This window comes from Equus caballus, chromosome 13 (genome assembly GCF_041296265.1).
Source record: "Equus caballus isolate H_3958 breed thoroughbred chromosome 13, TB-T2T, whole genome shotgun sequence".
In the NCBI taxonomy this organism is placed as follows: Eukaryota; Metazoa; Chordata; class Mammalia; order Perissodactyla; family Equidae; genus Equus; species Equus caballus.
Genome location: NC_091696.1, coordinates 36,887,588 through 36,915,201, shown reverse-complemented (window position 1 = coordinate 36,915,201; position 27,614 = coordinate 36,887,588). Strand labels below are relative to the sequence as shown.

Here is a 27,614-nt window from a genome sequence, read left to right as displayed (position 1 = left end):
AACCTTTATTCAGCTGCCTACCTTTTGCCCAGTTTTGTGCTAGGTGCTGGTGAGCAACACAGAGTCTTTGCTTTTAAAGTAAATCAGTCTTGTAGAGAGGAGCCCCTCACAGGGAATGTGCATAAGTATATTGGGTAGGGTAACCCAGACCCCCTGATCCCAGTGGCTTAACATAACAAAAGTTTATTTTTCACTCATTGGGAATCCAAAATGGGTGCTTGTGATCAGGGGCAGTTCTTCCCCAGTGAGTGGGTCAGGGACCCAGGCCCCTTATATCTCACAGCTACAACACATGAGCATGGAGGCTCTCGTGGAGGAGGGTTTCATGGACCAGCCCTGGAAGTGGCATACTTCCCTTTCATTCACAGCCACCAACTAGGACTCAGTGGTATAGGCACCCTGTGAGTGTGTGAGAGGCTAGCAGATGTGGTCCAGCTGTGTGGCCAGGAAGAATAAGAAATGGTGGTGCACATGAGTCTACATGTGTTGTGTGCTGAATATATTAAATTGTGAATTGGTCTTCTTAAATTAAAAAAGTAAAACGTGGACATTGAAAAACAAAGTAATGTTACAGAAGTGCAAAAAGTGAATGTTCCCTCAGTGACCCTTAGTACCATTCTCCAGGGATTAACATTGTTAATAGTTCATAGTTTGATGTATTCTTCCGAAGTGTGTGTGTGTGTATGTGTGTGTGTGTGTGTGTATTCATACATTTATATATACAAACAAAAGTATACACACATTTAATTTCTTATGCAGTACATGTTATACATATGTGTATGTGCTTGCTTTTTTTTCATCCTACCTTTGAAAAAGAGTTACACTGCTTCCTTAGCTCATTATGGTAACTGCATTAAAAGGCCTTCAAATGATAGGGCTTCTCCATCAAGTCCGTGGGCAAGCCTGGTTTGCTGAGGCATGTTGAGAAGGTCTGTTGAGCAGACACCTTGCTCCTCTCTGGGGATCTGCAGACTTGTCTTTGCCTTTCTAGTCTTTCCCAGAAGATTGTGGCAACCTACCGCCTATGCTCAGAGCAACTCTCCTCCCAGCATCACTATGACTATGGCATGCGTGCAGTCAAGTCTGTGCTCACTGCTGCTGGCAACCTGAAGCTCAAGTACCCGGAGGAGAATGAGAGTGTCCTGCTGCTCCGGGCCTTGCTTGATGTCAACCTGGCCAAATTCTTGGCTCAAGATGTCCCTCTGTTTCAGGTATGTAGTGGTTTGGGGCCTTGGCCAAGCACTGGGACTCAGCTTCTAAAGAGGAAATGTTTCTCTGGCACCCTCTCCACATCCTCTTCCATCTTCTGACACCTTCTCTATCCCCAGCTAGCATCTCTGTTCCTATATACTCTCCCCAAAATGTTGAATAATAATGATGATAGCAACATCTTGGTCTAGTTCCTGATTTTAATAAAAATGGTTTCATTGAGCGAATAATATTTGCTGTTGGGCTGGGTAGTTATTTTTTAAAATCAAATTTAGTTAGTTTTCATTTGTAGTTAATAAATGCCTATCTTCCTTACCAGGCTGTGAGCTCCATAAATTATGACTATCTTGTTCGGTACTAATACAGTAACTGGAAGATAGTACAGACCCATTAAATATTTGCTGCCTTTTAAAATTATTTGGCAGGGAAATCATGTTTTATAGATAGTGTTGTAATTTGTAATTGTGGATGAGTTTTGATGTAGAAAAATGAGGTTTGGAATTTTTCAAAGATTTCTGCTGTCTCTAGATCTCATTTTGGGAAAATGTTGAAGTCATATATCTGGTAATTCATCTTTTCCACCTTCTCTTGAAATCTTTTAACAGGGAATTATATCAGATTTGTTTCCTGGAGTTGTTCTTCCAAAGCCAGACTATGAAGTTTTCATGGAAGTACTGAATGAGAATATCCAAAAGATGAAACTCCAGCCAGTACCTTGGTTTATTGGGAAAATTATCCAGGTTGGTTCTTTGCACGCATATGGGAGTGTGCCTGTTTTACTGTTTGCTGGAGTCAGGAATCGGAAAGAATTGTGGCAGACTGGAACTAACAGGCAGCAGTCAGACGTGCCTGAATAGCGATGGAGGTAGAGATGAAAATGCTTAGCAATCTGTTGTGTCTTCAGTTTTCATTTCCAAGAGTTGAAGTTTAAAATCCAGTACTTTTCCTATGACCATCTTCCTTGGGGTTTCTTTTTTTAATTTAGGGATGAAATAAAACCTTTGGGGGCATTGGGCTTTGAACTAGTAAGGACATTCTCAGTTTCCAATGAAAGACAACTCAAACTGCCTTAATCAACAAAAGGGAATTTATTCACTTACCTAACTTGAAAAGTCCAGGAATATGTTGGCTTCAGGTACAGAGGGATCCGGGTTTTTAGATAACGTCATCAGGAATCTGTCTCTCTTCATTTCTGGGCTCTGTCTCTCTCTGCATTCAAACTTCTTTCTCAGTTGGGTCCCCAGCAGCCTCAGAGTTAGATTGTCCCAGATTCAAACCCAGAAGAAAAAAGAGCATCACTCTCCAACTGTCTTCAGCAGGTCTCGGGATTAGCTTTGAATTGTGCTGATAAAGTCATGTGACCATCCCTGTACCAATTACAGAGAAGGTCATTTCTATTTTACAGCATGAGGCCTGGCTCGGAAAATACATTTTCATCTACTGAGAGTTCCAGTCCAGTCAGAACAGCAGAAAGGAGGTTTCCAATATAAATGCAATTTGCTAAAATGACCATTGTTTCCTTTTCCTCTTTAAAAGCAAATGGAAATGGCGTAATGAAAAGATTAGGGGCATTGAATTCAGACAGCCCTGTGCCCAAATCCTGGCTCCACCACTGATGAGCTTGGGCAGGTTGCTTAACCTCTCGGGCTCAGTATTCCCGTCTAGCAATGGTTAATGTACCTGAATGGATTAAATGAAAGAATTTAGGTAAGTCACTTGATGCTTAGCATGTAGTTGGGTGCAGAGCAAATAGTAGTTCCCATCCCTTAATCTGAGACACACACATATATTTATTCATCGAAAAGATACTTAAACAATAGATCACGAAAAGGACTACAGTTTCCCAGAGGTAGAAGTGGCTGTGGGAATCCTCTTTCAGTCCCTCATTCCTCACTGACTTCTTAGTAACTTGCAGTTCAGGGAGGTTTGCAATGATTAACTCCTTGTGTGATGTCTCCTCCCAGATCTACGAGATGATGCTGGTAAGACATGGCTATATGATTGTCGGAGACCCCATGGGTGGCAAGACCTGTGCTTATAAAGTGCTGGCTGCAGCTCTGGGTGATTTACACGAAGGTAAAGCTCGCATTCCTGGCTTCCAGGGAGGACAGGACTCCCCTCTCAGTTGTCTGACTCCATGGAGATAATGCCAGACTGTTAGTTTTGCTGTCCCTGGATTCTGGCGTCAGAGCCAGAAATAGAACATGGCACACAGATGTCTGCAGGCAGATGATAAAGGGGAGGTGGGGCTTCCAACAGGGGATTCTATGTACATCATTAGGGCTGGAGGAATTTTCTCAAATGATGCACAGTGGCTTCTCCAAAGTTTCCCAAAAGAGAGAGAGATGCCTGCCAGTGGCCTAAACAAAACTATGCTAAATTCAAATAACTACCTGATATCTTTTCTTTTCCTTTTTTTCTTTTCTTTCCATCCCTTCTTACCTTCTCTTCCCTTTCTTTTTTTTTTCTCTTTTTTTCTCCCTCCCTCTCATCCTCCCTCCCTTTCTTTCCTTCCTTCCATTTAATTTGGAGGATAAGACCTCAGACTTTTGAATCAGACCCAGACCCTGGGCAAATGACCAAATCTCTCTTAGCCTCTGTTTTCCCAACTGTAAAATTGGATTGTTGTGAGAATTAAATGAGATTATTTAGGTGAATAATGTAGCGTGGTGTCTACTCAACAAGTGAAAGCTGTGTTTATTACCAGGCAGTTTTGCGGTTTTTTTAGCAGTGCCTCATTGTACCTATGTTTCCATGATCCCTTCCAGTACTTTAACATTTTTCCTAATAACACTTGATAATTGAGTTGCTGTTAGATTTTTGGGGTTATTGTTTTGGCAACTAACTTGGCCTTAATAAGTAATTTGGGCATTTCAGACTTAAGTAATAATTTTGACATTTGAATATAGCTTAGAAAACAAAACAAAGAGAAAGGAGGCCTCCCCCATTGTCTTTGCCTCAGGATTCTGCAGAAGTGGCTCTTTATTTAGTTCATGACTCAGGCACTCCAACTTTTCCTTACTTTGAAGGATCGTGGAAAAGTGCAGTTATTTTCTGTTATTAAGTGTGTATGATGTGCCATCCATCAGCCTGTGTATCCTGGTTGGGTCCTGGTACTCCAACAGTGTGCCTTTCTCAGGGGATAACTGACACCTATTGAGCAGCTAAGAAGAGGTTTCAGGGCTAAGCTAGCCCTTCTGATAGAGAAAGGAAAAGTAACCATCATTTTCCAGAATCTTCCTTGTCAGCTGTTTCCTCATCTCAAGTCAAAGCCAAGGTTCTTAGGGCAGCTGTGAGAGCCAGGTGCCTCAAGAGGCCTGATAATATGGCATCTCTTTCCTTTACTGATTGAGTTCTTATGGTGAGAAGCCATATGAGAAAATATGGTGAGAAGCTGTTGGCTTTATTAACCTAGAAATTTAAGGCTTTGTCTATCCAGCGATCTCACTCTTTATAAGGACTGAGCACAGATTTTATTAGGACTCTCCTTGGATGGTATATTCAAAGATGTTGGCTGGTCTTTGAGATGGCATTATCTCTTACCTAGTGTTCTAGCCTGACCAGAGTCTCTGTAACTCATGTTGGACTTTCCTGCTAGCCCACCAGATGGAGGAGTTTGCTGTGGAGTACAAGATCATCAACCCCAAGGCTATCACTATGGGGCAGCTGTATGGGTGCTTTGACCAAGTGAGCCATGAATGGACAGACGGAGTCCTCGCCAATGCTTTCCGGGAGCAAGCGTCTTCAGTGTCTGATGACCGCAAGTGGATTATATTTGATGGGCCAGTGGATGCTGTTTGGATTGAAAATATGAACACTGTTCTGGATGACAATAAAAAGGTAGCTACTAAGTCTGATATCACTTTTTATGGATGGATATAAACTATTTTATTGAAGTGAGTGATTGATCAAAACTGTATAATACCTACCTTTATTACACTAAGAATGAATGTCCCACAAGAAAGTAACAGTTATCAGTTCATGAATTATGTTTCTGTACTTGTAGTAGGTAAGCTATGTGTGTTTAGAGATGATGTTGTAAAGTGGTTAAAAGCCTTGTTGCTGTCATCAGATTGGACCACTAGCTCTACAATTGAGCTGTGTTGTATTGAGCAAGTTACGTAACTTCTCTGAACCTCAGTTTCCTCATTTGTAAAAGGGTAGTAATAAAATAGGAGGGTTAGTAATTAAATGAGATAGTACATACATGGTACCTCATATATGGAATGTGTTTTGGTTATCCATTGCTATGTAACAGACTACCTTAACACCTAGTGGCTTAAGACAACCATTTATTTTGTTCCTGATATTATGGATGAGGAATTTTGGAAGGGCTCAGGTAGGCTTAGCTGATCCTTATGATGTCAGCTGGGGAGCTAGGGCTCAGGGATCCACATCCAAGGTGGCTTCTTTACTTACTGTCTGGAGGCTCATTCCTCTCTCTCTCTCTCTCTCTCTGCCCCTCCCCGACAAATAGCATCTCATCCTCCAGGCCTCTCCATGTGGCTTGGGATTCTCACTTGGTGGTCCAGGGTAGTGGTACTTCTTATGTGGTGGCTAATTTCCAAGAGGCAGTAAGTAGAATTTTCCAGGAAATGAGGAGCTATGCTTGGAACTGGCATAGCATCGCTTTCTCTGAATTCTGTTGGTTGAAGAAGTCAGAGGGCTTGTCCAGATTCAAGGGGTTGGAGCAATAAACTCCACCTCTTAATGGAGGTGGGCAAGGTCACATTGTAAAAATGCACATGGGATGGGAGAGATTATTGCAGTAGTCTTTGGAAAATACATTCTGCCACAGTAAGTCTAGTGGCTAAAGGGCTTGGACTCTGGAGCCAGACAGCCTGGGTTCAAATCCTGGCCCTGCCGCTTACCAGTTGTGTAACCTCAGACAAGCTGTTTAGTGTCTCTATGCCTCAGTTTCATCATCTATAAAATGGGGATAATAGTGTCTATCTCATAGTGTTGTTAGGAAGATTAGATAAATTAATATTTGCAAACTACTTATAATAGTGCCTGGCATACAGCAAGTGCTATATAAGTGTTTGTTAAAATAAAATAAAGTGATATAAAATAAAATTTATCACCATTTCGAGGAAGAGCTCCTGTGCTGAATATAACATCATTAGCAAATCAAAATATATTTTCCTACTGCATTTAAATTTCACAAGACTAAGAGTGAGTCATGCTCAACAATGGAAGGCCTAGTTATCCAAATTATACACATATACTAATTATAGCATGTGCATAATTTTGATTATATAACATATAAAAATAGAAATGTTTTATTACATGATATGGACTGTGTTATATAAACTAATTGAACAAACGTATCGGTTGGTCTCGAGATTAGAAGTATAAAGAGTCATCATCAGTGGATTTTCTGATGGCTCTTCTCTGCTCTGGGTGTAAATCAAACTTCTGTCAGAGGTATGGATGTATTTTACTTTTCTTGATATTCAGAGATGACACTGCTGTTGGTGTCAGCCCCATAACAGCTATGACCCTTGTAGGGATGCGTGTAGTGACCTGTTTCCAGATGTGTTTGATGTGGACCAGGTAATGTGCAAGGAACTTTTTCCCCATAACTGTAGATGAGCATTAGGGAGTAATGGGATTTCCATTTTTCCTCTGAGGCCTAGGCTTCCGGACATCTTAGGACTTAAATATCTCATTTGAACCCTTGTTGGCAAATGGGAAGCTGCGCAGCTGGCTTTGTATGTTTTGCAAGAGTCTCCTATGTGTTTGCACTGCTTTCTAAAGGGATATGCTTGCTAAACACTAGGACTTTCAATGGTCTTTCCTTCCATTCCAAAAGGGATGTATGGAGATATTCTTGTCACTCTAGCCCTGGACCAGGCCATGAGGGATTCTAAAAGGAGTCTTTCATGGGAGACTCGAGCAAATAAAACAAGATGAGTGTGTGCAGTTAAGTTCTATATTAAACACGAAGGAAGGAACCATGAAACTTGCTGTCATCTGACAACTTCTTAACCCTTCATTGAAGGCTGTAATTCAGTGATTCTCTGACCTCCCTATTTAAAATTACAGGTCACCTGGGGCCTGCAGGGTGGCATAGTGGTTAAGATCGCACACCTTGCTTTGGTGGCCACGGGTTTGCTGGTTCGGATCCCAGGCGTGGACCTAACACCGCTCATCAAGCCATGCTATTGGGGCGTCCCACATGAAATAGAGGAAGATTGGCACAGATGTTAGCTCAGGAACAGTCTTCCTCAAGCAAAAAGAGGAAGATTGGCAACAGGTGTTAGCTCAGGGCCAATCTTCCTCACCAAAACGTAAATAAATAAAATAAAATTACAGCTCACCTGACCCTGACTGAGCATTCTTCAACCCCCTCTTCTACTTTATTTTTCTCCAAAGCACTTTCACCATTTTATATACTATGTATTTTGCTAACCATCTGTCTCCCCCCAGCAGGATATAAACCTGAAGAGGACAGGGATTCTTGTGTGTTTTATTCTAGGCACCTAGAACAGTGACTGGCACGTAGTAGGGATCAAGAAATATTTGTCAAATGAGTTCAGACCATCTCTGTCTCCACTGAGGCCTCTCTCTTGCAGATGGAATTTAACCCTGCCCTCCACCCCTCTGCTTTGCACTTTCAGCTTTGTTTAATGAGTGGTGAGATTATCCAGATGAGCTCCAAGATGAGTCTGATCTTTGAGCCAGCCGACCTGGAGCAGGCCTCCCCAGCCACTGTGAGCAGGTCAGTCAGCTTGCACTGGCACCCTGAGGGATGCATGGCCTCACTGATGCTAAGCAGGAGGGACAGCTCTAAAAATCCGCAAATGTGATTAAGCGCTAGCAGATCACCTACATTATTTGTTGTCACTTAGATTTGTCATAAAATCAGTCCTCAATCCACGTTGCTGGTAGGAATCTAAAATCAGGCAAGCACTTTGGAAAAGAGTTTGACATTATCTCCCAAAACTGAACCTTCATATGCCTCATGACCCAGCACTTCTGCTAAGTATATATCCAAAAGAAACTTGCCCATGTACATACTCCTGTGTGTCCAAGAACATGTCCAAGAACATTCGTTGTGACTCAGTTCACCAAAGCAAACACTTGGAAACCACCCAAATGCCCATTAACAGGAGTGAACTAAGTATAATAAAGTCAGAAATTGTAATATTTATATAGCACTCAAAATAAATGAACTGTACTGACGTGCAACTATATGGTTAATCTTAGTAAAATTAAAGATAAAAGCTTAGCAATATTATGTATAAAAGTAAGCCTACAATATTACATACAGCATAGTACCCCTTTTAAATTGTTAAAAATAACTAAAATAAATATATATACATTTTAGGAACATATAGAAATGCCGTAAAACTACAGTCATCCCTTGGTATCCACGGGGGATGAGTTCCAGGACCCCAGCAGATACCAAAATCCAAGGATGTTCAAGTCCCTTATATAAAATGGCGTAGTATTTGCACATAACCTATCCACCTCTTCCTGTATACTTTAAATCATCTCTCGATTCCTTATAATACCTAATACAATGTAAATGCTATGTAAATACTTTATATTGTATTTTGTTATATTGTATATTGTTATATTGTATTATTTAGGGAATAGTGATAAGAAAAAAAGACTACGTGTTCAGTACAGACGCAACCATCCTAGGCCTTTCAGTCTGTGGCTGGTTGAATCCCGAGAATGTGGAAACTGTGGGTATGGGGTGGTTGGGGGGGATAGGGGGGTGACTGTATATAAGAGGGAAAGAAATCAAGGAACAGGTGAACATGAGATGCAAGATACTGTGTTACCTCAAGTGGGGAAGGTCAAGAGGATAGAATAAGGGGGACTGTATGGTTAGATGAGGGTTATTGCCAAGATTCTCACTTCTGTCTGAGTGGTAGGTTCATGGGCATTTATAACATTATTGAAGACAATTAACTAAGAAATGTTACATGTGGGCTAATGATGAGTGTGCCAAGGATGATAATTAATCTAATCCTGTGCATCCGAAGTCATAAAAAATAAAATAAAATCAGCCCATGTTCCCAAAGGCAATATGAGGGCTTAGAGCACATGGTAAGTTAGACCAACTTGAGCTCCTACTCTGGCCATGCCACTTGCTAGCTGTGTAACCTCTTCCAAGTCATTTAGCCTCTCTGAGCCACGGTCTCCTCATGTCTAAAACCTAGACCACGAAGAGGAATACTTAGAAATGAAGGCCAGTAGGGCCTACATAGTGCCTGACAGGCAAAAGGTGCTCAATAAATTGTAGCCAGTATTAGGAACAAACAAGAGAGCACCTAGATGTGACAGATGGAAAAACACATGCTACATAAAATGTTACATGTCAGTACTTGAGTATTTATGCTAATGATAATAATAGCTTCCATTGATTGACAGTTTTCTATGTGCTAGGCATGGTGCTAAATTCTTTATTGGCATTTTATTTAACCATTACAACAGTCTTATGTACTACATATTTTTTATATTCCTCAATTTACAGACAAGGCCACAGAAGTTGAGAGTCATTGAAGAAACCTGTCCAAGATCACTCAGCTAAAAGGGTCTGGGGCTGGGATTTGAATCCAGGTCTCTCTGGCTCCCAAGACCCAGCTGTTAGCACTGGTCTCTCCCCTTTCCTGATAAAAACCTGTGCACCTTCCCCTGGTCCTGGAGTTGGTGTGGGTGGTGCCCCAACCCAAGCTCCAGCTCTTTGCCCTCCCGAGACTGCTTGCATTTCCCTCACCCCTACAAACTTGGAAGCCCCGATATGGACCCAGCTGGTCCTTTGTTTGTGCTTTCCAGGTGTGGGATGATCTACATGGAGCCCCATCAGCTAGGCTGGAAGCCCTTGAAGGATTCATACATGGACACCCTGCCCTCCAACCTCACGGAGGAACACACAGAATTGGTGAGACCCACCAGGTTCCTTCCCTTTCCATTCCTCCTTGTCTCCCTACTCCTCATCTCAAAGGCCTTCTGTACACGTCTTCACCTTCATAATTCCAGGTGGCAAGAAGGGGCAGGGAATACCCTGCCTGTGCCCAGTTACATTGTTTCCTGACTGCCTGCAATTTTTTCCAACTTTCTTCTCCATGTACTGGAGATGGGTGGTGCAATCAATTTCTTCCTTGTCTTCCACCTTCTCTATCACTCGTTGGCTTGCCAATGAAGAATTCTAGTGCTTGAGAAGTGTTCTATATGATGGCTGGAATGTCACCCTTTCTCCATTGCCTCACTAGCAGAAATGCCTCTAGAAGCTGTTCTAAAGATGGACTGGGTTAGGAAAAGCCTTGTTCCTCTCTGTACTGCCACTCCCCATCCCTGTAACCTAGATGCCATGCCTCCCACCACTGGGGAGCTGGAACCAGTTAGAAATGCTTTTATTGCAGCTACTAAGAGTGTCCATTTCCTTCTTCCCTTCCTAAAAGAGGTGTAAACATTCAGCTTAGGTAAGTACCTGACCACACTCTCAGACCAGGGAAGCAGAAAGGGAGAACCAGTTCTGTGGTCCCTCTTGTCTTTTCCTGCGTTAATAGAGTTCCCTAGGAAAGTTTCCCACTGGAGAAGCCAAGAATGAGCTGAGTTGGGTTCTCTTCCCAATGTGAAAACACTTTGGGGAACTATGTAGGATGTATGTAGGATAGCCCCATTCCTGTCACATTTACATACATGTACAACATATATAAACATGTACGTTTATACAGACACATGTCCACATGCACAGTCAGAAACCAGTCTACACACATGCACAGGAAGCCTTCACGACTACTCAGTGTCCTTAGTATGAAGTCTAACTCCTTATCAGGCCTCTGAAACTGTGGTCTGGCCCGGCCCCCACCTACAACCTCATCCCCTACCCTGTTCCTCAGCCTTAGTTCATTACCCTCCAGCCCTCATGTCTTGTTTCCATTCCTAGAAAACCCCAGGTTTCACAACCTCAAGGCTTTTGCACTTTTTATTCCTCTTCCTGGAAATCTTGCCTCAGTTCATCTCATGGGTGACTCACCCTCGTCTTCTAGGCCTTAGCAAAAAGTTCTCCTCCAAGAAGGCTTCTCTGACCACCTATTTAAACTCTTCCTGTTATTCTCCATTGTAACATCTTTATTTCGTCCTAGTACTTTCCATGATTTGTAAGTGTTTTATTCATTTCCTTGCTTGCTTAGTTTTTTATTGTTTGTCTCCCCTGCCCCTCAGACTGTAAGCTCCATCAGGGCAGGGACCTTCTTTGTCTTGGCCATCATTTAACCTTAGTACCTGCTACACTGCAGTTAGTAGATGCTTAATAAATATTTGTTGACTAAATGAATATACCACAAATCCATGTACACATGTATATTCACATATACATGTAAATGCATCTATACATTCATACATACATACATATCCACACATATATACACACCTGTGAATGTATTTATTTAGTGGTGACCTGCCTACTTCCGAAAAAACTTAGGTTAATTTATAATGAGAGTCACAAAGCATAACAAAAATGAAAAAACTAAAATAAAAGGATAAAGTGAATCAAGTAATATTTTTAAAAGAGTAAATGGGGTGGGGAGCAGAGACGAGAGACAAGAGTCATTATACCCACAAATAAGGAGCTCAGCTACCCAGTTCTGTACTTCCTGTGGCCAATTTATACACGAATTCCACCTTACTAATGCCAGTCATTTGCAAATCGATTATTTAGAATTCTTAACATTTTTTATAGAAACAAAGTCAGATAATGTGTCTGGGTCCTAAAACTATTTCATGTGTCTGGTAGCTGAACCACAGTAGCTCCGAGTCTGAGTATCCAGCTCTGGGCAGTGGAATCAGAGGGATGGGGGTGGCCTATGGGCCGTACAATTCATTAAGTAGGAAGCTGGGGGCAGGGGCCTTGATGCCTGTGGTCTTTCCCAAATATTCTTAGACCCTAATCAGCAACCTTACCAGCATCTCCAGCCTCCCTGAGGTGGACCAAACTCTTGGTCTTCAACTCACTTTTTGATAACGACTCCATATCTCTCTTTCTACTCTCAGGTCAATGACATGTTTATGTGGCTTGTCCAACCCTGCCTGGAATTTATTCGCCTTCAGTGTAAATTTGTGGTCCAAACATCTCCCATCCATCTTACCTTCATGATGATGAGACTGTACTCCTCTCTGCTTGGTAAGTGCTACCTACTATTCTTAAGCCAGATGGGGATGGAGTGTGCTCCCACTCCTGTTTTTCCTCCCATGATTTAGTGTTCCTCCCATGAGTTACAATGAGACTAGCATTTCGGTCTAGAACAAGCATGCTTTTGGAGTGTAGATAGTAGAGTTTGGTAGAAAGAGTCCGTGTGTTTTGGCTTTAGCTTTGATCTTTGATTTCCAGGGTGTTCTCATGCAAATTACCCCATACTTCCTCACTCTTAGGTTCCTCATCCACACAATGGGAATAATAATTCCTATCCCTCTTTACCTAAGAGGGATATCCTAGAGGGAGATGAATTGAGATGATACATGTGAATGTACCTCAGAAAAAAGATTATGAAAAAAATAAGATAGGAATTTTTCCCATGGAAAACTTATATTACAAAGATCTGAATTCACAAAACATATATATACACGCAGCATAAGAGAAATGATCACATTAGTCTCCCAAACTAGGGAACTTCTCTAGGACATGGGAAGTGTGTAATCATAGAACCATTGGTTTAAGTGTTCTGGAGAAATTCCCTGTAATTTTCACACAAATCTAATTTCACTGAATTCTACTGGAAGTGGCAAAAGATATGTCCATTTGGAGAACTTTTATTGGATGCTGTTTCTTTTTCAAGGTCACCTATAACTGAAATTCAAGATGGATCTTCTTACTACTTCTGCTACATGAAAATATTTTCTCAGTCCATTTCTTCCAAAAGCATTATAGGTGTAGATCAAAAATGTAACATGGTGGTGGGGCCGGCCCGGTGGTGCAGCGGTTAAGTTCGCACGTTCTGCTTCTCGGCGGCCCGGGGTTCGCTGGTTCGGATCCCGGGTGCGGACATGGCACTGCTTGGCAGCCATGCTGTGGTAGGCGTCCCACGTATAAACTAGAGGAAGATGGGCACGGATGTTAGCTCAGAGCCAGGCTTCCTCAGCAAAAAGAGGAGGACTGGCAGTAGTTAGCTGAGGGCTAATCTTCCTCCAAAAAAAAAAACAAAAACAAACAAAACAGCAACAACAACAACAAAAATGTAACATGGTGAACAGTTGAGTGGAGACTTTCTTTGGCTAAATATTATTTGACTTTCTAAAATTAAAATTACAGGCAATTTTTTCAGAAGCACACCAGTGGCATGCAATGTCATATATTTGCCTTATTGCTTGTAAATTTTGCCTATTTTCCCAAGCTCTGCTTATTGTCCTTAAGTAGTGTCTCCTCCAGGAAAGAGGGTACCAGCAGAAGAAATGGACTCATTGTCCCCACCACTGAATTACCTAAACTCTCGCCTTCCAGAATCTATAGCTATGATTCCTTGAGGACTGATTAAATAATAGGCAAAGGACTTGAATAGACATTTCTGCAAAGAAGATATACAAGTGGCCAATAAGCACATGAAAAGATGCTCAACATCACTCATCACTAGGAAAATGAAAATCAGAACCACTATGAGATACCACTTCACACCTATTAGGATGGATACTATCCAAACAACAACAACAATAACCAAAAATAACAGCTGTTGATGAGGATGCAGAGAAATTGAAACCCTTGTGCACTATTTGTGGGAATGTAAAATGGTACAGTGGCTATGGGAAAATAGTTTGTCAATTCCTCAAAATTAAACATAGAATTATGATATGACCCAGCACTTCCACTTCTGGGTATATACACAAAAGAATTGAAAGTGGGGACTTAAACAGAGATTTGTACACCCACATTCATAGCAGCATTATTCACAATAGCCAAAAGGTGGAAACAACCCAAGAGTCCATCAATGAATGAATGGATAAACAAATTGTAGTATGTACATACAGTGGAATATAATTCAGCGTTAAAAAGGAAGGTAATTCTGACACATGCTATAGCATGAATGAACCTTGAGGATGTTATGCTAAGAGAAGTAAGCCAGTCACGAAAAAGACTACATATATGATTTCACTTCGAAGACATACCTAGAGTAGTCAAATTTATAAAGACAGAAAGTAGAATGGTAGTTGTCAAGTGATGGAGGAAAGGGTGATGGGGAATTATTATTTAATGACTAGTTTGCAAGATGAAAAAGTTCTGGATATGGATATTGGTGACGGTTGCACAACAGATGGTTAATACCACTGAACCATACACTTAAAAATGGTTAAGATGGTAAATTTTATGTTAGGCATATCTTACCACACACACACACACACAAATCTGAAAAAAAAATATATGTGGATAAAGGATCTGGCAGGTGATGGCCACACAACCATCCTCCCCAGGCCTCTCACAACAAAACCACCTTGTTCACATTGTTTATATCTCTTGCACTCAGCAACTTGCCCTGAGGTTCCCTTTTCTTGCTTTTAGATGAAATCAGGGAAGTAGACAAGGAGGAAAGTGAATTATTTGAAGGCCTGACAAGCCAACAGATCTTCCTCTGGCTGCAAGGTCTGTTCCTCTTTGCCTTGGTGTGGACTGTGGCCGGCACTATCAATGCAGACAGCAGAAAGAAATTTGATCTGTTTTTCCGCAACCTGATCATGGGTATGGATGATAACCACCCAAGGCCCAAAAGCGTCAAACTCACCAAAAACAACATCTTTCCAGAAAGAGGTAATTTGGTACCTGTTTGTTTTGTCTTACTATAATGGTTTTGATTACAGGTACCAAACCCAACCAAAATGTGTGGACCAAGTAAAGGCCTTTACAAAAACCAGGGAAGATTTTATAGCTTGCGTGGGTGGGCATGCACCAAATATGCTCATCCATTATCTTCGAAATGATCACTTTAGTGATCTGTAAATATTCTTAGATATTTGTGATGTCAATTACTAAAAGATTGAAAGATGTTTCTGTTCTTTTAAGTAGGTTTTACTGTTTTTCTTTTTCTTACCATCCCAATAATAATGATTAGCAGATATTTGGTCCTGTCTAAAACATCCATAATACATTGGGTCTACACCAAAAGGTCCTTAATATTTGGTCCTGTCCAAAATGTCCCTAAGCCGTTTGGTCCGTGTCATAACATCCTTGACATTTAGTTCTGTTCAAAACATCCATGAGCATAGTTGGTCCATGCCAAATCATTTTGGACAGGACCAAATATCAACTACCTTTTGGCATGGACCCAATGTCTCCATGGACGTTATGGACAGGACCAAGTATGACCAGATAGCAAGGATCAAATGTCTTATGGACATTTTGGATAGTACCAAATATCAAGGACCTTTTGACACAGACCAAATGTTTTATGGATGTATTGGACAGGACCGTCATGCAAGGAAGTGATATTATATAAAATTTAGAAAATACAGAGAAGGGAAAAGAAAACAAAGATCAATGATAATCTCACTATCCAGAAATAATCACTTTTTATGTTTTTTCTGCCAGTTTTTTCTATATTTCTATAACAGAAAGGGGATCGTACTGCAAATACTTTCCGAATAGCGTTACTCTTTGTGATTATAAAAAAGTGTATGAAGGGCCATGAGGTAACTTCCTGGAATGATGGTAATGTTATATATATATTGGGAAAGATCTGGGTCATATGGATTTGTGCATTTAACAAAACTCAGTGAATGTACACTTAATATTTGTACATTTCATTGTATGTAAATTTTATGTCAAAAGAAAAAACATAAACAAATATTGAACAGTTAATGGTATACATTCTGAAGTCTTTATGGGGAAGTATATAGATACATGCAATTTACTTTGAAATGTGTCCCAAAAAATGAGATGACTTAATGGATGGATAGAGGAATGAACAGGTATGTGATAAAATAAGTAAAGACTAATGTAAAATCTAGGAGACCATATACAAATATTCACTGTATGATGTTTTCAGTGTTTATGTTTAAACCTTTTCATAAGGATTTTTAAAAAATGAATGAATAAGTAGGTGTGCCCCCTACACACACGCTTTCCCCAGCACCCCTGGCGCGCTTTATGTTATACGTGGTCGTCTGTCAGATGAACTGCGTAGAGGCCCTGGACCAATCCATTGATTAGATAGTAGTACATTAATTTTTTTTCTTTTCTTTCTTTTGTTTGAAAGATTTTATTTTTCCTTTTTCTCCACGAAGCCCCCTGGTACGTAGTTGTATATTTTTTTTAGTTGTGGATCCTTCTAGTTGTGGCATGTGGGATGCCGCCTCAGCATGGCTTGACGAACGGTGCCATGTCCACACCCAGGATCCAAACTGGCGAAACCCTGGGCTGCCAAGTGGAGTGTGCGAACTCAACCACTCAGCCACGAGGCTGGCCCCTCTTTTCTTTCCTTTTTTTTTTTTTTTCTTGGTTTGGAAGACTTTTTTTTATTGTGATGAAATATGCATTGCATAAAACTTACCGTTTTAACCATTTTTAAGTGTATAGTTCAGTGGTATTAAGTACATTCACACTGTTGTGCAACCATCACCATCATCATCTCCAGAACGTTTTTCATCTTCCCAAACTGAAACTCAGTGCTCCTTAAACAATAACTCCCTATTTTCCCCTTCCCCTAGCACCCAGCAACAACCGTTCTACTTTCAGTCTATATAAATTTGACTACTCTAGGTACCTCATATAAGAAGAATTGTATAAGTATTTGTCTTTTTTGGCTGGTTTATTTCATTTAGCATAATGTCTTCAAAGTTCTTTCATGCATGTCAGGATTTCCTTCCTTTCTAAAGCTGAATAATATTTTCTTGTATGTGTATAGTACATTCTGTTATCCATTCATCTATGGATGGACACTTGGTTGCTTCCGTTTCTCGGTATTGTGAGTAATGCTGCTATGAACATGGGTGTATAAGTATTTGTTTGAGTCTCTGATTTCAATTCTTTTAGGTATATACCCAAAAGTAGAAGTTCTGGATCAAATGGTAGTTCTATCTTTAATTTTTTGAGGAACTTCCATAGTGTTTTCCATTGTACTTTCTCACCAGAGATGAACAAGCACTCCAATTTCTCCACATCCTCGGGTTTTTTTAAATAATAGCCATCGTGTATGAAGTTCATTCTTAATTTTTTAAGAAAAAATATGAATTAGATCATATAATTAAAAAGATATAATTTTTAAAGACAACCACTAACCACTATTAACACTTTGATGATCATCCTTTTAGACATTTCCCTATGTATATATGCATATATGTGCCTATAGATTTATTTTTACAAACATGGGATCATTTTGTACTTATTTTTTACTCATTTTCTAGTTTTTGCTATCATAAACAACATTATGATGAACAGTGTTCTGGTGGCTACGTATTTGCTAAGCCGTGATTATTTCCTTAGGATAATTTCCTAGAAATAGAATTGCTGAGTCAAGGGTCAGAGAAATTTTAAAGCTTTTGATTGCTAAGTTTACCTTGTGCCCTCACCAACACTAGGTATTACCATTTTTTGAAATCTTAAGCAATTTGAAATGTGAAAATGGTATGTTATTTTAACTTCTCTTTAAAAAAATTTTTTTAATAGATTGTTTTAGAGCAGTTTTAGGTTTACAGAAAAATTGAGCAGAAAGCACAGAGCTTCTTCTCCAAAGCACCCCCATCACAATTTTCCCTATTATTAACATCTTGCATTTCTGTGGTACGTTTATTACGCTTGATGGACTAATATTGATAGACTATTATTAACCAAAGTCCATAGTTTACATTAAGGTTCAGTCTTTGTGTTGTACAGTTGTATGGGTTTTGACAGATACATAGTGTCATGTATTTGCTATTACAGTATCATACAGAATAGTTAGTTTCATATTGCCCTAAAAATCCCCTAGCTCTACCTAATCTTCCTTCCCTCCCCCTTAACTTCTGGAAACCACTGATTGTTTTACCATCTCTGTAGTTTTGCCTTTTCTAGGATTGACATACTTGGAATCATAAAGTATATAACTTTTTTCAGATTGGCTTCTTTCACTTAGTAATGTGCACTTAAGTTTCTTTTATGTCTTCTTGTGCCTTGACAACACATTTCTTTTTATCATTGAATAATATTCCATTGTGTGGACATTTATCCATTCACCTATTAAAGGACATTTTAGCTTATTCCAATTTTTAGAAATTATGAATAAAGCTGCTTTAAACATTCAGGTAAAAGTTTTTGTGTGGACATAAGTTTTTGATTTGTTTGGTAAATACCTAGGAGTGCAATTACTGGATCATATTGTGAGCCTGTGTTTAGCTTTGGAGGAAACTGCCAAATTGTCTTCCAAAGTAGCTCCACCATTTTGCATTCTCACCAGCAATGAATGAGAGATCCTGTTGCTCTACATCTTTGTCAGCATTTGGTGTGGTCAGTGTTTTGAATTTTAGTCATTCTAATAGGTGTGTAGTAGTATCTTGTTTTAATTTGCAATTGCCTAGTGACATATGTTGAACATCTTTTCATATTCTTATTAGACATCTGTATATCTTCTTTGGTGAGGTGTCTGTTCAGATCTTTTACTCATTTTTGAATTGTGTTGTTTTCTTATTGTTGAGTTTTAAGAATTCTTTGTATATTTTGGATACAAGTCCTTTATCAGATATATGTTTTGCAGATATTTCCTCCCAGACTGTGGCTTGTCTTTTCATTTGCTAACAGTGTCTTCTCAGAGCAGAAGTTTTTAATTTTAATTAAGTCTAACATCAATTTTTTCTTTCATGGATCTAAAAAGTCATCACCAAACCCAAAGTCACCTCAATTTTTTTCTCTGTTATCTTCTAGAAATTTTATAGTTTTGTGTTTTACATTTAGATGTACCATCCATTTTGAATTAATTTTTGTGAAAGGTGTGAGACCTGTGTCTAGATTCTTTTTTTTTTTGCCCATAGATACATACTTGTCCCAGGACCTATTATTGAAAAGACTATTCTCCATTGAATTGTCTTTGTTCTTTTGTCAAAGATGAATATATTTGTGTGGGTTTATTTGTATGGGCTCTCTGATCTGTTCCATTGATCTATTTGTTCATGCTTTGCCAGTACTGTACTGTCTTGATTACTGTATCTTCATACTATGTCTTGAACTTGGGTAGTGTCAGACCTCTGACTTTATTCTCCTTCAATATTGTATTGGCTGTTCTGGATCTTTTACCTTTCTGTATAAACTTTAGAATCAGTTTGTAGATATCTACAAAATAACTTGCTGGGATTTCAGTTGGGATTGTGTTGAATATATAGATCAAGTTGAGAAAAACAGACATCTTAACAATTTTCATTCTTTCTATGCATGACCATGGATTATATCTCCATTGATTTAGATCTTCTTTGATTTCTTTCATTAGCATTTTGCAATTTTCCTCATATAGCTCTGGTACATTTTTTATTGGATTTATGCCTAAGTATTTAAATTTTTGGTGCTAATGTAAATGGTGTTGTATTTTTAGTTTCAATTCTAGTTTTTCATTTCTGATATATAAGAAAGCAATTGTCTTTTGTATATTAACCTTGTATTCTACAACCTTGCTGTAATCACTTACAAGTTCCAGGAGTTATTTATTGATTCTTTTGGGATTTCCTGCATGGACAATCATGTCATCTGCAAACAAAGACAGTTTTATTTATTCCTTCCTAATCTTTTATTTCCTTTTCTTTTCTTATTGCATTAGCTAGGACTTCCTGTATGCTGTTGAATAGGAATGATAGGAGGGGACATCTTTATCTTGCTCCTGATCTTAGGGGGAAAGTATCTAGTTCCTGACCCTAATATGTTAGCTGTAGATGTTTTGCTGATAGTCTTTATCAAATTGAGGAAGTTCCCCTCTATTTACAGTTCACTCAGAGTTTTTATTATGAGTGGGTATTGGATTTTGTCAAATGCTTTTTTTGAATCTGTTGATATGATTGTGTGATTTTTCTTCTTCAGCCTGTCGATGTATAGATTACATTAACTGATTTTTGGATGTTGAACTAGCCTTACATGTCTGGAATAAATCCCACTTGGTTGTGTTGTGTAATTATTTTTATATATTGTTGGGTTTGATTTGCTAATATTTTGTTGAGGATTTTTGCATCTATGTTGATGAGAGATGTTGGTCTATAATTTTCCTATCTTGTAATGTCTTTGTCTGGTTGTGGTATTAGGGTAATGCTGACATCATAGAATAAGTTATATAGTGTTCTCTCAGCTGCTAATTTTCTGAAAGTGATTGTAGAGAATTTGTATCATTTCTTCCTTAAATGTTTGGTAGAATTCACCAGGATTCACCAGTGAACACATCTGGGCCTGGTGCTTTCTGTTTGTGTCTTTCAAGGAATTTCCCTAGTTCATCTAAGTTATCAAATTTGTGGTCACAGAGTTGTTCTAATATTCCTTTATTATCTGTTAATATCTATGGAATCAGTAGTGATTGCCCCTTTTTTCTTTCTGATATCAGTAATTTATGTCATCTCTCTTTTTTCTTGGTAGGCTGGCTAGAGGTTTATCGATTTTATTAATCTTTTCAAAGAAACAGTTTTTGATTTTGTTGATTTTATCTATTAATTATCTGTTTTCAATTTCATGATTTCTGCTCTAATATTTATTTTTACTTTCCTTCTGCTTAATTTGCTCTTCTTTTTCTAGTTTCCTAAGGTGAAATCTTAGATTATTGATTTTAGAGCTTTCTTCTTTTCTAATATATTCATTCAATGCTATAAATATCCCTGTAAGCACTTTTTTCACTGCATCCCACAGATTTTGAAAAGTTGTATTTTCATTTTCACTTAGTTCAAAATATTTAAATTTCTCTTGAGTCTTCTTTGACCCATGTGTTATTTAGAAGAATGTTATTTAATCTCCAAGTATTTGGGGATATTCCAACTATCTTTTTGTTATTGACTTCTAGTTTAATTGCATTGTAGTCTAAGAGCAGACATTGTATGATTTCTATTCTTTTAAAAATTTTAAGGTGTGTTTTATGGCCCAGAATGTGGTTTATCTTGGTGAATGTTCCGTGTGAGCTTGAGAAGAATGTCTTCTGCTATTGTTGGATGAACAAATCTATAAATGTTGATTAGATCCATTTGATTGATGATGGTGCTATTCAGTTTAACTACATCCTCACTCATTTTCTGCCTCCTAGCTCTCAATTACTGATAGAGGGGTGTTGAAGTCCCCAGCTATAGTATAAGATTTTTCCATTTCTCCTTGCAGTTCTGTCAGTTTTGCCTCATGTATTTTGGTGTTCTGTTTACATTTAAAGTGTGAAAATAGTATATCTAATTTAAGTTTCTTCTCTTTTTAATTAGAAGTGAGACTGAATTTTTTATATATAGCAGTTGCTTGTTTTTCATATGTTCTGATTGATCTGTTTATGTTCCTTTTAACATATTCTCGCGTGCGTTTTGGGTTTTTTAGCAGACTGTGTCTAGGCATAGATCTCCTTTTGTTTATTTTGTTTTGTTTATTTTCCCATGATGAGTCTTTTCAGTCAGCAAGGGAAAGTTTTTTTATTCTCTGAGTTTCATATCTATCATCTCCTCTTATTTTTGTGTTTTTGCTCTTTTGAGATAGACTTTTCATTTAATTGTTTTTTATTGAGTTATAATTGACATACAATATCCTATTGGTTTCAGATGTATATCATAGTGATTAGATATTTATATATGTTACAAAATGGTCACCACAGTAAGTCTAGTGACCATCTGTCACTATATGAGGTTATTACAATATTATTGATTATATTCCCTATGCTGTACATTACATCCTCATGACTTATTTTATAACTGGCAGACTTTTCATTTTAATATGAATCACCCACAACTTCAATTATACTTTGACCGTCTTGAATGATTTTAGTTCTGCTGTTATATCTTTTGTTTCCTTGCTGTCCTTTCTTAGTGTGATAATTAAAAGCACCAGCTGTGGAATCAAATTGTCGGGGCTTGAGTCTAGCTCCAATACTTACTAGTTGGGTGACCTTGAGCAAGTTCCTTAATCCCTCTCAGTTTCCTCAGTTATAAAGTGGGAGCAATAATAATAGCACATGTTCATGCTGCTCTTGTAAGAATTAAATGAGTTAATACAGAGATTTGCAAAAAAAAAAAAAAAAAAAAGAATTAGATGAGTTAGTACATGTAAAAACGCTTAGAATAAAGTATGGTATATAGAAAGTGTTAAGTAAATATTTGCAATTTTTATTGCTGTCATTTTCATTATCATCATTTCTCTTAGCTCATCTATCTCCCTTTTTTAATCTCATCTTGCCTTTTTATCTTAGCCTATTTTCTCCTTATGAGTTTCTGTTCCTAGTCCATAAAAATGATTTTTTGCACCCTATTTAGGATACCAAACAGTTTCCTGAAATTTGGTTTCGAGTCCTACATTAAAGATTTAGAGTTATACTCTTCAGGTACAATCTCCATATTATATTCCTTTATGTTGCAGTGTTTTTTCACAGGTCCCGTATGTTGTTTTCTGCTTTCCCCATCCTTCAGGATCAATCTATTTATGCTCTGTATCAGCAAAGATGGTGCATGACTTGCCCTTGACCCAGTTCTTGGCCCACTTTGTGATGACGTCTTTCCTTCCTTCTGCAGCTGGAGGGATAGTGATGTGCACAGCTCCCACTCAGTTTCTAGGTGGCTTTGCCTTATAGCATCTCCTGTCTACGGTTGATGGCCTGATCTCTTCCCTCCACTTCCTACTCAACTGATGCAGTACAAGAAAAACTATGATTTCCACATGCACTGCAAACTGGCTTTTTCATATACCTTCCTTTGCAGCAACTACTCTACTTAAAAACAGGTTTGGTTCTGAAAAGGGTGTTCTTAAGACTAAAATGACACCTTACAAGTGATAGATGTGAACACGTCCATGGAAAGTTAAGCTTTACTTTTTCTCCATGGTAATCATACGGCTCTCTTCCTGCTAGTTTTCAAAATTTTCACTGCTTTTGGACATGATCAGGGTAAATAATATTCATAGAGCACCTTAAAAATAAAGCTAAATGTTGTAAACTGTGGTCTAGAGTAAAGAGCGGTGAGATGGTCAAGATCCAATGACCACATGTGATCAACTAATGCTAGCTATTGGAGGCAGCCTTTTCTATTTGTTTCATCTGTTAACGTTCTGAAAAAGGGAAGTTCCTCAACAGAGGAGCGACTGTGGATCTTTACTTTGGAGGACCATACCTCACTGAATTTAAGGTGCCACAACCGTCGCCTTCTTCTTACTCCTTGTGGTCTGAGGCCCTGCTGTCCCTCTCAGCTATAGAAAGATGGCCTGGCAAGACAAGGACAAGAAGAAAATGAGACTGTTCTCCCAGAGTAGTTACCTGGTAGGGCAAAGGAACAGCTGTCTAATTTTTTATTTGGTATATAACTTGCATCTCTGCATCTGAAGGGGCTGTCAGGAATATACTCGATGGCCTCATTGCCTTTTCTCATGCAGTCTCTTGAAGTAAGATTTCTCAGTCTGGCTCATCTACTATCTAATTAGAGGAGATTCTTCCCAGATTCTTTCGGTCTTCATTTTCAGTGACATCATTCCATTTCTTTTTCTTGTGCCTTCATAAGTATTTTAGTAGGATATTGCAAAGCTCCTAGCCAGAACCCATTTGAATCCAAAGATATGTTTTAAGTGCTAAGTATGGTTTCTTTTTTTATACAACAACTTTATTGAGGTCTAATTTACATACTATGAAATTCACCTACTTAAGTGAACAAATCAGTGGTTTTTTAGTAAATTTACCTAGTTGTGCATCTGTCATAAAATCAACCATAATCTAATTGGAGAACATTGGAACATTAGAACAAATTTAAAACATTCATCACCTTAGTAAGATCTTTCATGCCCATTTTCAGTTAATTCCTGTTCCCATCCTCAGCCCCAGGCAACCACTCACCTGCTTTCTATAGATTTGCCCTTTCTGGACATTTTGTATACATGGAATCATGTAATTTGTGGCCCCTTGTGTCTGGCTTTGAGTATACTTTCTTATTACCATCTTAAAGAGCTTAAAATGCCTTTCTAGCCTTTCTACAAGGGCTCAGAGTTAAAATTCCAACCTTGTGTTAGCTTTCATGGTGAGAGCTCCAGGGAGGCCTTATTGACCTCACGGGCCATTGTTTTCTGGGCTTTTCCTGATCTAGGAGCCATGGGGTAAATGGACCTCTGCAGTAAATGCTGAGGGAACTATGCTGATGAGCGTACATTAAGGAAAGCAAGCAGCCTTGGGAGGATTCTCTCAAGCTTGCTTCACATCTTGTGACATGGATCCTTGTTTGTCAACCAGGGATTTATTTGTCCAGAAAATTTTAAATTTCCCTTTATTCACCCATTCATTGTGTGTCCTTTGAAAACTCACTGACTTCTGTGTTGAAAAGTGTACCTTATTCTCCCAAGTGAATGGAGGAAAACAGAGCTGGGTGGGGAGGGGTCAGAGGTAATAGAAGTCATTTGCCTTCCTGCATTTCTGCTATTCTCCCTTTTAGCCTTTGCGCCTGGACCAGAGTTTGAGTAAAAACCACAGGGCAGAGTGAAGGAAATCATTACTCTGATGAGAACCAAAGAGACCCAGAGCTAAATGTTATCAAGTACCTTTCCGTGTTCCCAAAGCTATGCTAATTGTTTGATGCATGTATCTCATTCACCCTCCGCAGGGATTCTCTAAGCCTGACATAAAATCAGACCATTTTACAGAGCAAATGGTAATCTTGTCCAAGGTAACATAGCTGGTAAATCCACTTTTACTCGGTTGAACCTTTTTTCTTTGGCCTAAATGTTCCTGTGTATCAAGCCACAAATTGGCTCTGGCTAATAACATCAGCAAGGGAAGGGGGATATATGCTTTTCTGAGTCATGCTTCTAGTGTCTTCTTCTTCTTCTTCTTCTTTTTTTTTTTTTTGCTGAGGAAGATTAGCCCTGAGCTATCTGTTGCTAATCCTTCTCTTTTTTTGCTTGAGGAGGATTAGCCCTGAGCTAACATCTGTGCCAGTCTTCCTCTATTTTATATGTGGGTCACGAACACAGCATGGCTGATGAGTGGTGTAGGTCCATGCCCCCCATATCCAAAACCATGAACCTGGGCTGCAGAAGTGGAGCACACCAAACTTAACCCCCAGGCCATGGGGTCAGCCCCCTAGTGTCTCCTTTTTTATTGCAAAAACTATTCAATTCTATTAAACAAAAATGACCAAAAATTGTCTCTCTGCTCATACCACTCTATCACAAGTAGTTTAATTTTCAAAAAATCTTTTCTCTGTCTTGTCCATCTGCTTTCATCTCTTTATGTAGAAGCTGAAATGGCATATGTTCCTTTTTTTCTTCTTCTGTTTTCATCTGTCATTGTTTCTTAAAGGCATTTTCTATTTAACACTTAGTTTTTGCAACTATTATTTTAATAACTGCAAAATATTCCATTCATCTTATAAGACATAATTTTGACTGCTCTCCTCATGTGGAACATGTAAATTATTTCTAAATTTTTTCAAACACAGATGGTGCTGTGTACTCATGTATAGAGGTTATTTTCATTATGAATTATTTCCTTATGATAAATTCCCAGAAGTGGGATTTCTGACTAAGGCTAGAGACCGTTTCTGGAGCTCTGTAAGCATAGTGCCAGAGTGCTTTCTGAAAGTGTTGTACTAGATTGACTTCTAGGTAAAGCTGCAGAGTGACATAGGATAACAGAAGCTCCCTCCTTTAATACCTGATAAAATGAACAACAACAAAATTTTAAGAGTAGAAATTCCCCAACAATGCCTAAAGAAAATGTTACAACCTAATTCTATCAACATTGAAAAGTGGTGGACAAGAAGAGAAACAAAAGATCTGGCATGCTGCATCTCCCAGCCCAGAACCCCCCACCTCACTGTCCTTCTAAGAGTGATACACAGAGGAAAGAGGGTGAGGTGACAAAATGTCCATCAACAGATGAATGAATAAATATTATATAGTATATCCATACAAGGGAATATTATTCAACAATATAAAGAAATGAAGTAATAATACATACTACAAGATGGGTGAACCTTAAAAACATTTTGATAAGTGAAAGAAGCCAGTCACAAAAGAATACATATTATATGGTTTCATTTATATGAAATGTACAGAATAGGTCAATCTATAGAGACAGAAATTAGATTAGTGGTTGCCTAGTCCTGGGCGTTGGGTGACAGAAGGGGGATTTAGGGGGTGACAGCTAAGAGGTATGCAGTTTCTTTTGGGTGTGATGAAATGTCCTAAAATTGATTATGGTAATGACTAAACAACTCTTTGAATATTAATATATTCACATGTACATATATTTTTAGTAAACCATTGAACTGTACACTTGAAATGGGTGAATTATATGGTATATGGATTATATCTTAATAAAGCTGTCCTTTAAAAGTTTTTGAATGAGGTGATAAAACCACAGAATTAGAGGAAAAGAGAGGTTTAAAAACCAAAGAAACAAACTGAGAACCAGACAATATCATTAACAATCTAACAGATAAATTAGAACCAGCAAGGAAAAAGGATACAAGGCTAGACATTTAATAAATGGTTTAGAGGAAAAGTTTGAGATAATTACAGTTACTATAGAACAAAAAGGCAAATACATTAAAGCAATTATAAAGAATGTGATTGATACAGAGGGCAAAAAATGCTAATTCCTTAAGTAGTATAGACAGTACGTACAAAGATATAAATGCATACATTTTTCGTAAAATGAAGAACTGTTTCTACGAAGTGTAAGAGTGTGTTATGTTCCAAGAAAAAACAGGTAGAGAATCATTGACCAAAAGAAATAACCTGATTAAATTATTGGACTTCCAGGATAAAAAAAAGATTCCATCAGGCATCTAGATAGGGGAAAAAGTCAATAAAAGGGGAAGTATGTGATGGGTCTGAGACTTCTGAACAGCAGCTTAGAACACAAGGAAGCTTAACAGAGTGATGGTCTACAGAATTCTGAGGGAAAGAAAATATGTCGTGAGAATGTTACTCTCATTCGAGTCACTGTTCAAATGCAAAAGCAACAAGCAGACATTCTCAAACATGCAAGAACTGAGAGAACTGAGCATCTATAAGTCCCTTCTTGAAAAAAAATGAAATCATTTTTTTGTTCCTTTCAATACTTCCTGTTTACATTATTAAAATAATTTAATTACTTGTATAATTAGCACCCATCATTTTTATACAAATAATAAAGTCAGTTCTCTTTAAACAGTGATGTTCCAGTTTATGCAGTTACTGACAACATGGAGTTTCACCATAACTATGCTGGTGCTGGTAGTTATATGTTTTCAGATGCCTGCGGCTGAAGTAGTTAAATACCTCAAATGTGAAATGTAAACCTCTGGTGTGCTAATGACCTGTTCTG

At 38.5% G+C, this 27,614-nt stretch overlaps 1 protein-coding gene across 4 annotated transcripts in view; it reads left to right on the top strand.

Moving 5' to 3' along the window:
- The window catches only part of DNAH3 (dynein axonemal heavy chain 3), a 167,337-nt gene that overhangs the window by 88,109 nt on the left and 51,614 nt on the right, over positions 1-27,614 (top strand). For 3 of the 4 annotated variants that reach the window (XM_070232124.1, XM_070232125.1, XM_070232127.1), the window contains 8 exons: positions 992-1,211; positions 1,815-1,949; positions 3,174-3,285; positions 4,808-5,049; positions 7,833-7,933; positions 10,003-10,108; positions 12,223-12,352; positions 14,717-14,962. In XM_070232124.1, the coding sequence (XP_070088225.1) occupies positions 992-1,211; positions 1,815-1,949; positions 3,174-3,285; positions 4,808-5,049; positions 7,833-7,933; positions 10,003-10,108; positions 12,223-12,352; positions 14,717-14,962 (1,292 nt within the window). The remainder of the gene's footprint in view (positions 1-991; positions 1,212-1,814; positions 1,950-3,173; positions 3,286-4,807; positions 5,050-7,832; positions 7,934-10,002; positions 10,109-12,222; positions 12,353-14,716; positions 14,963-27,614) is intronic. The other variant, XM_070232126.1, reaches the window with a different exon arrangement.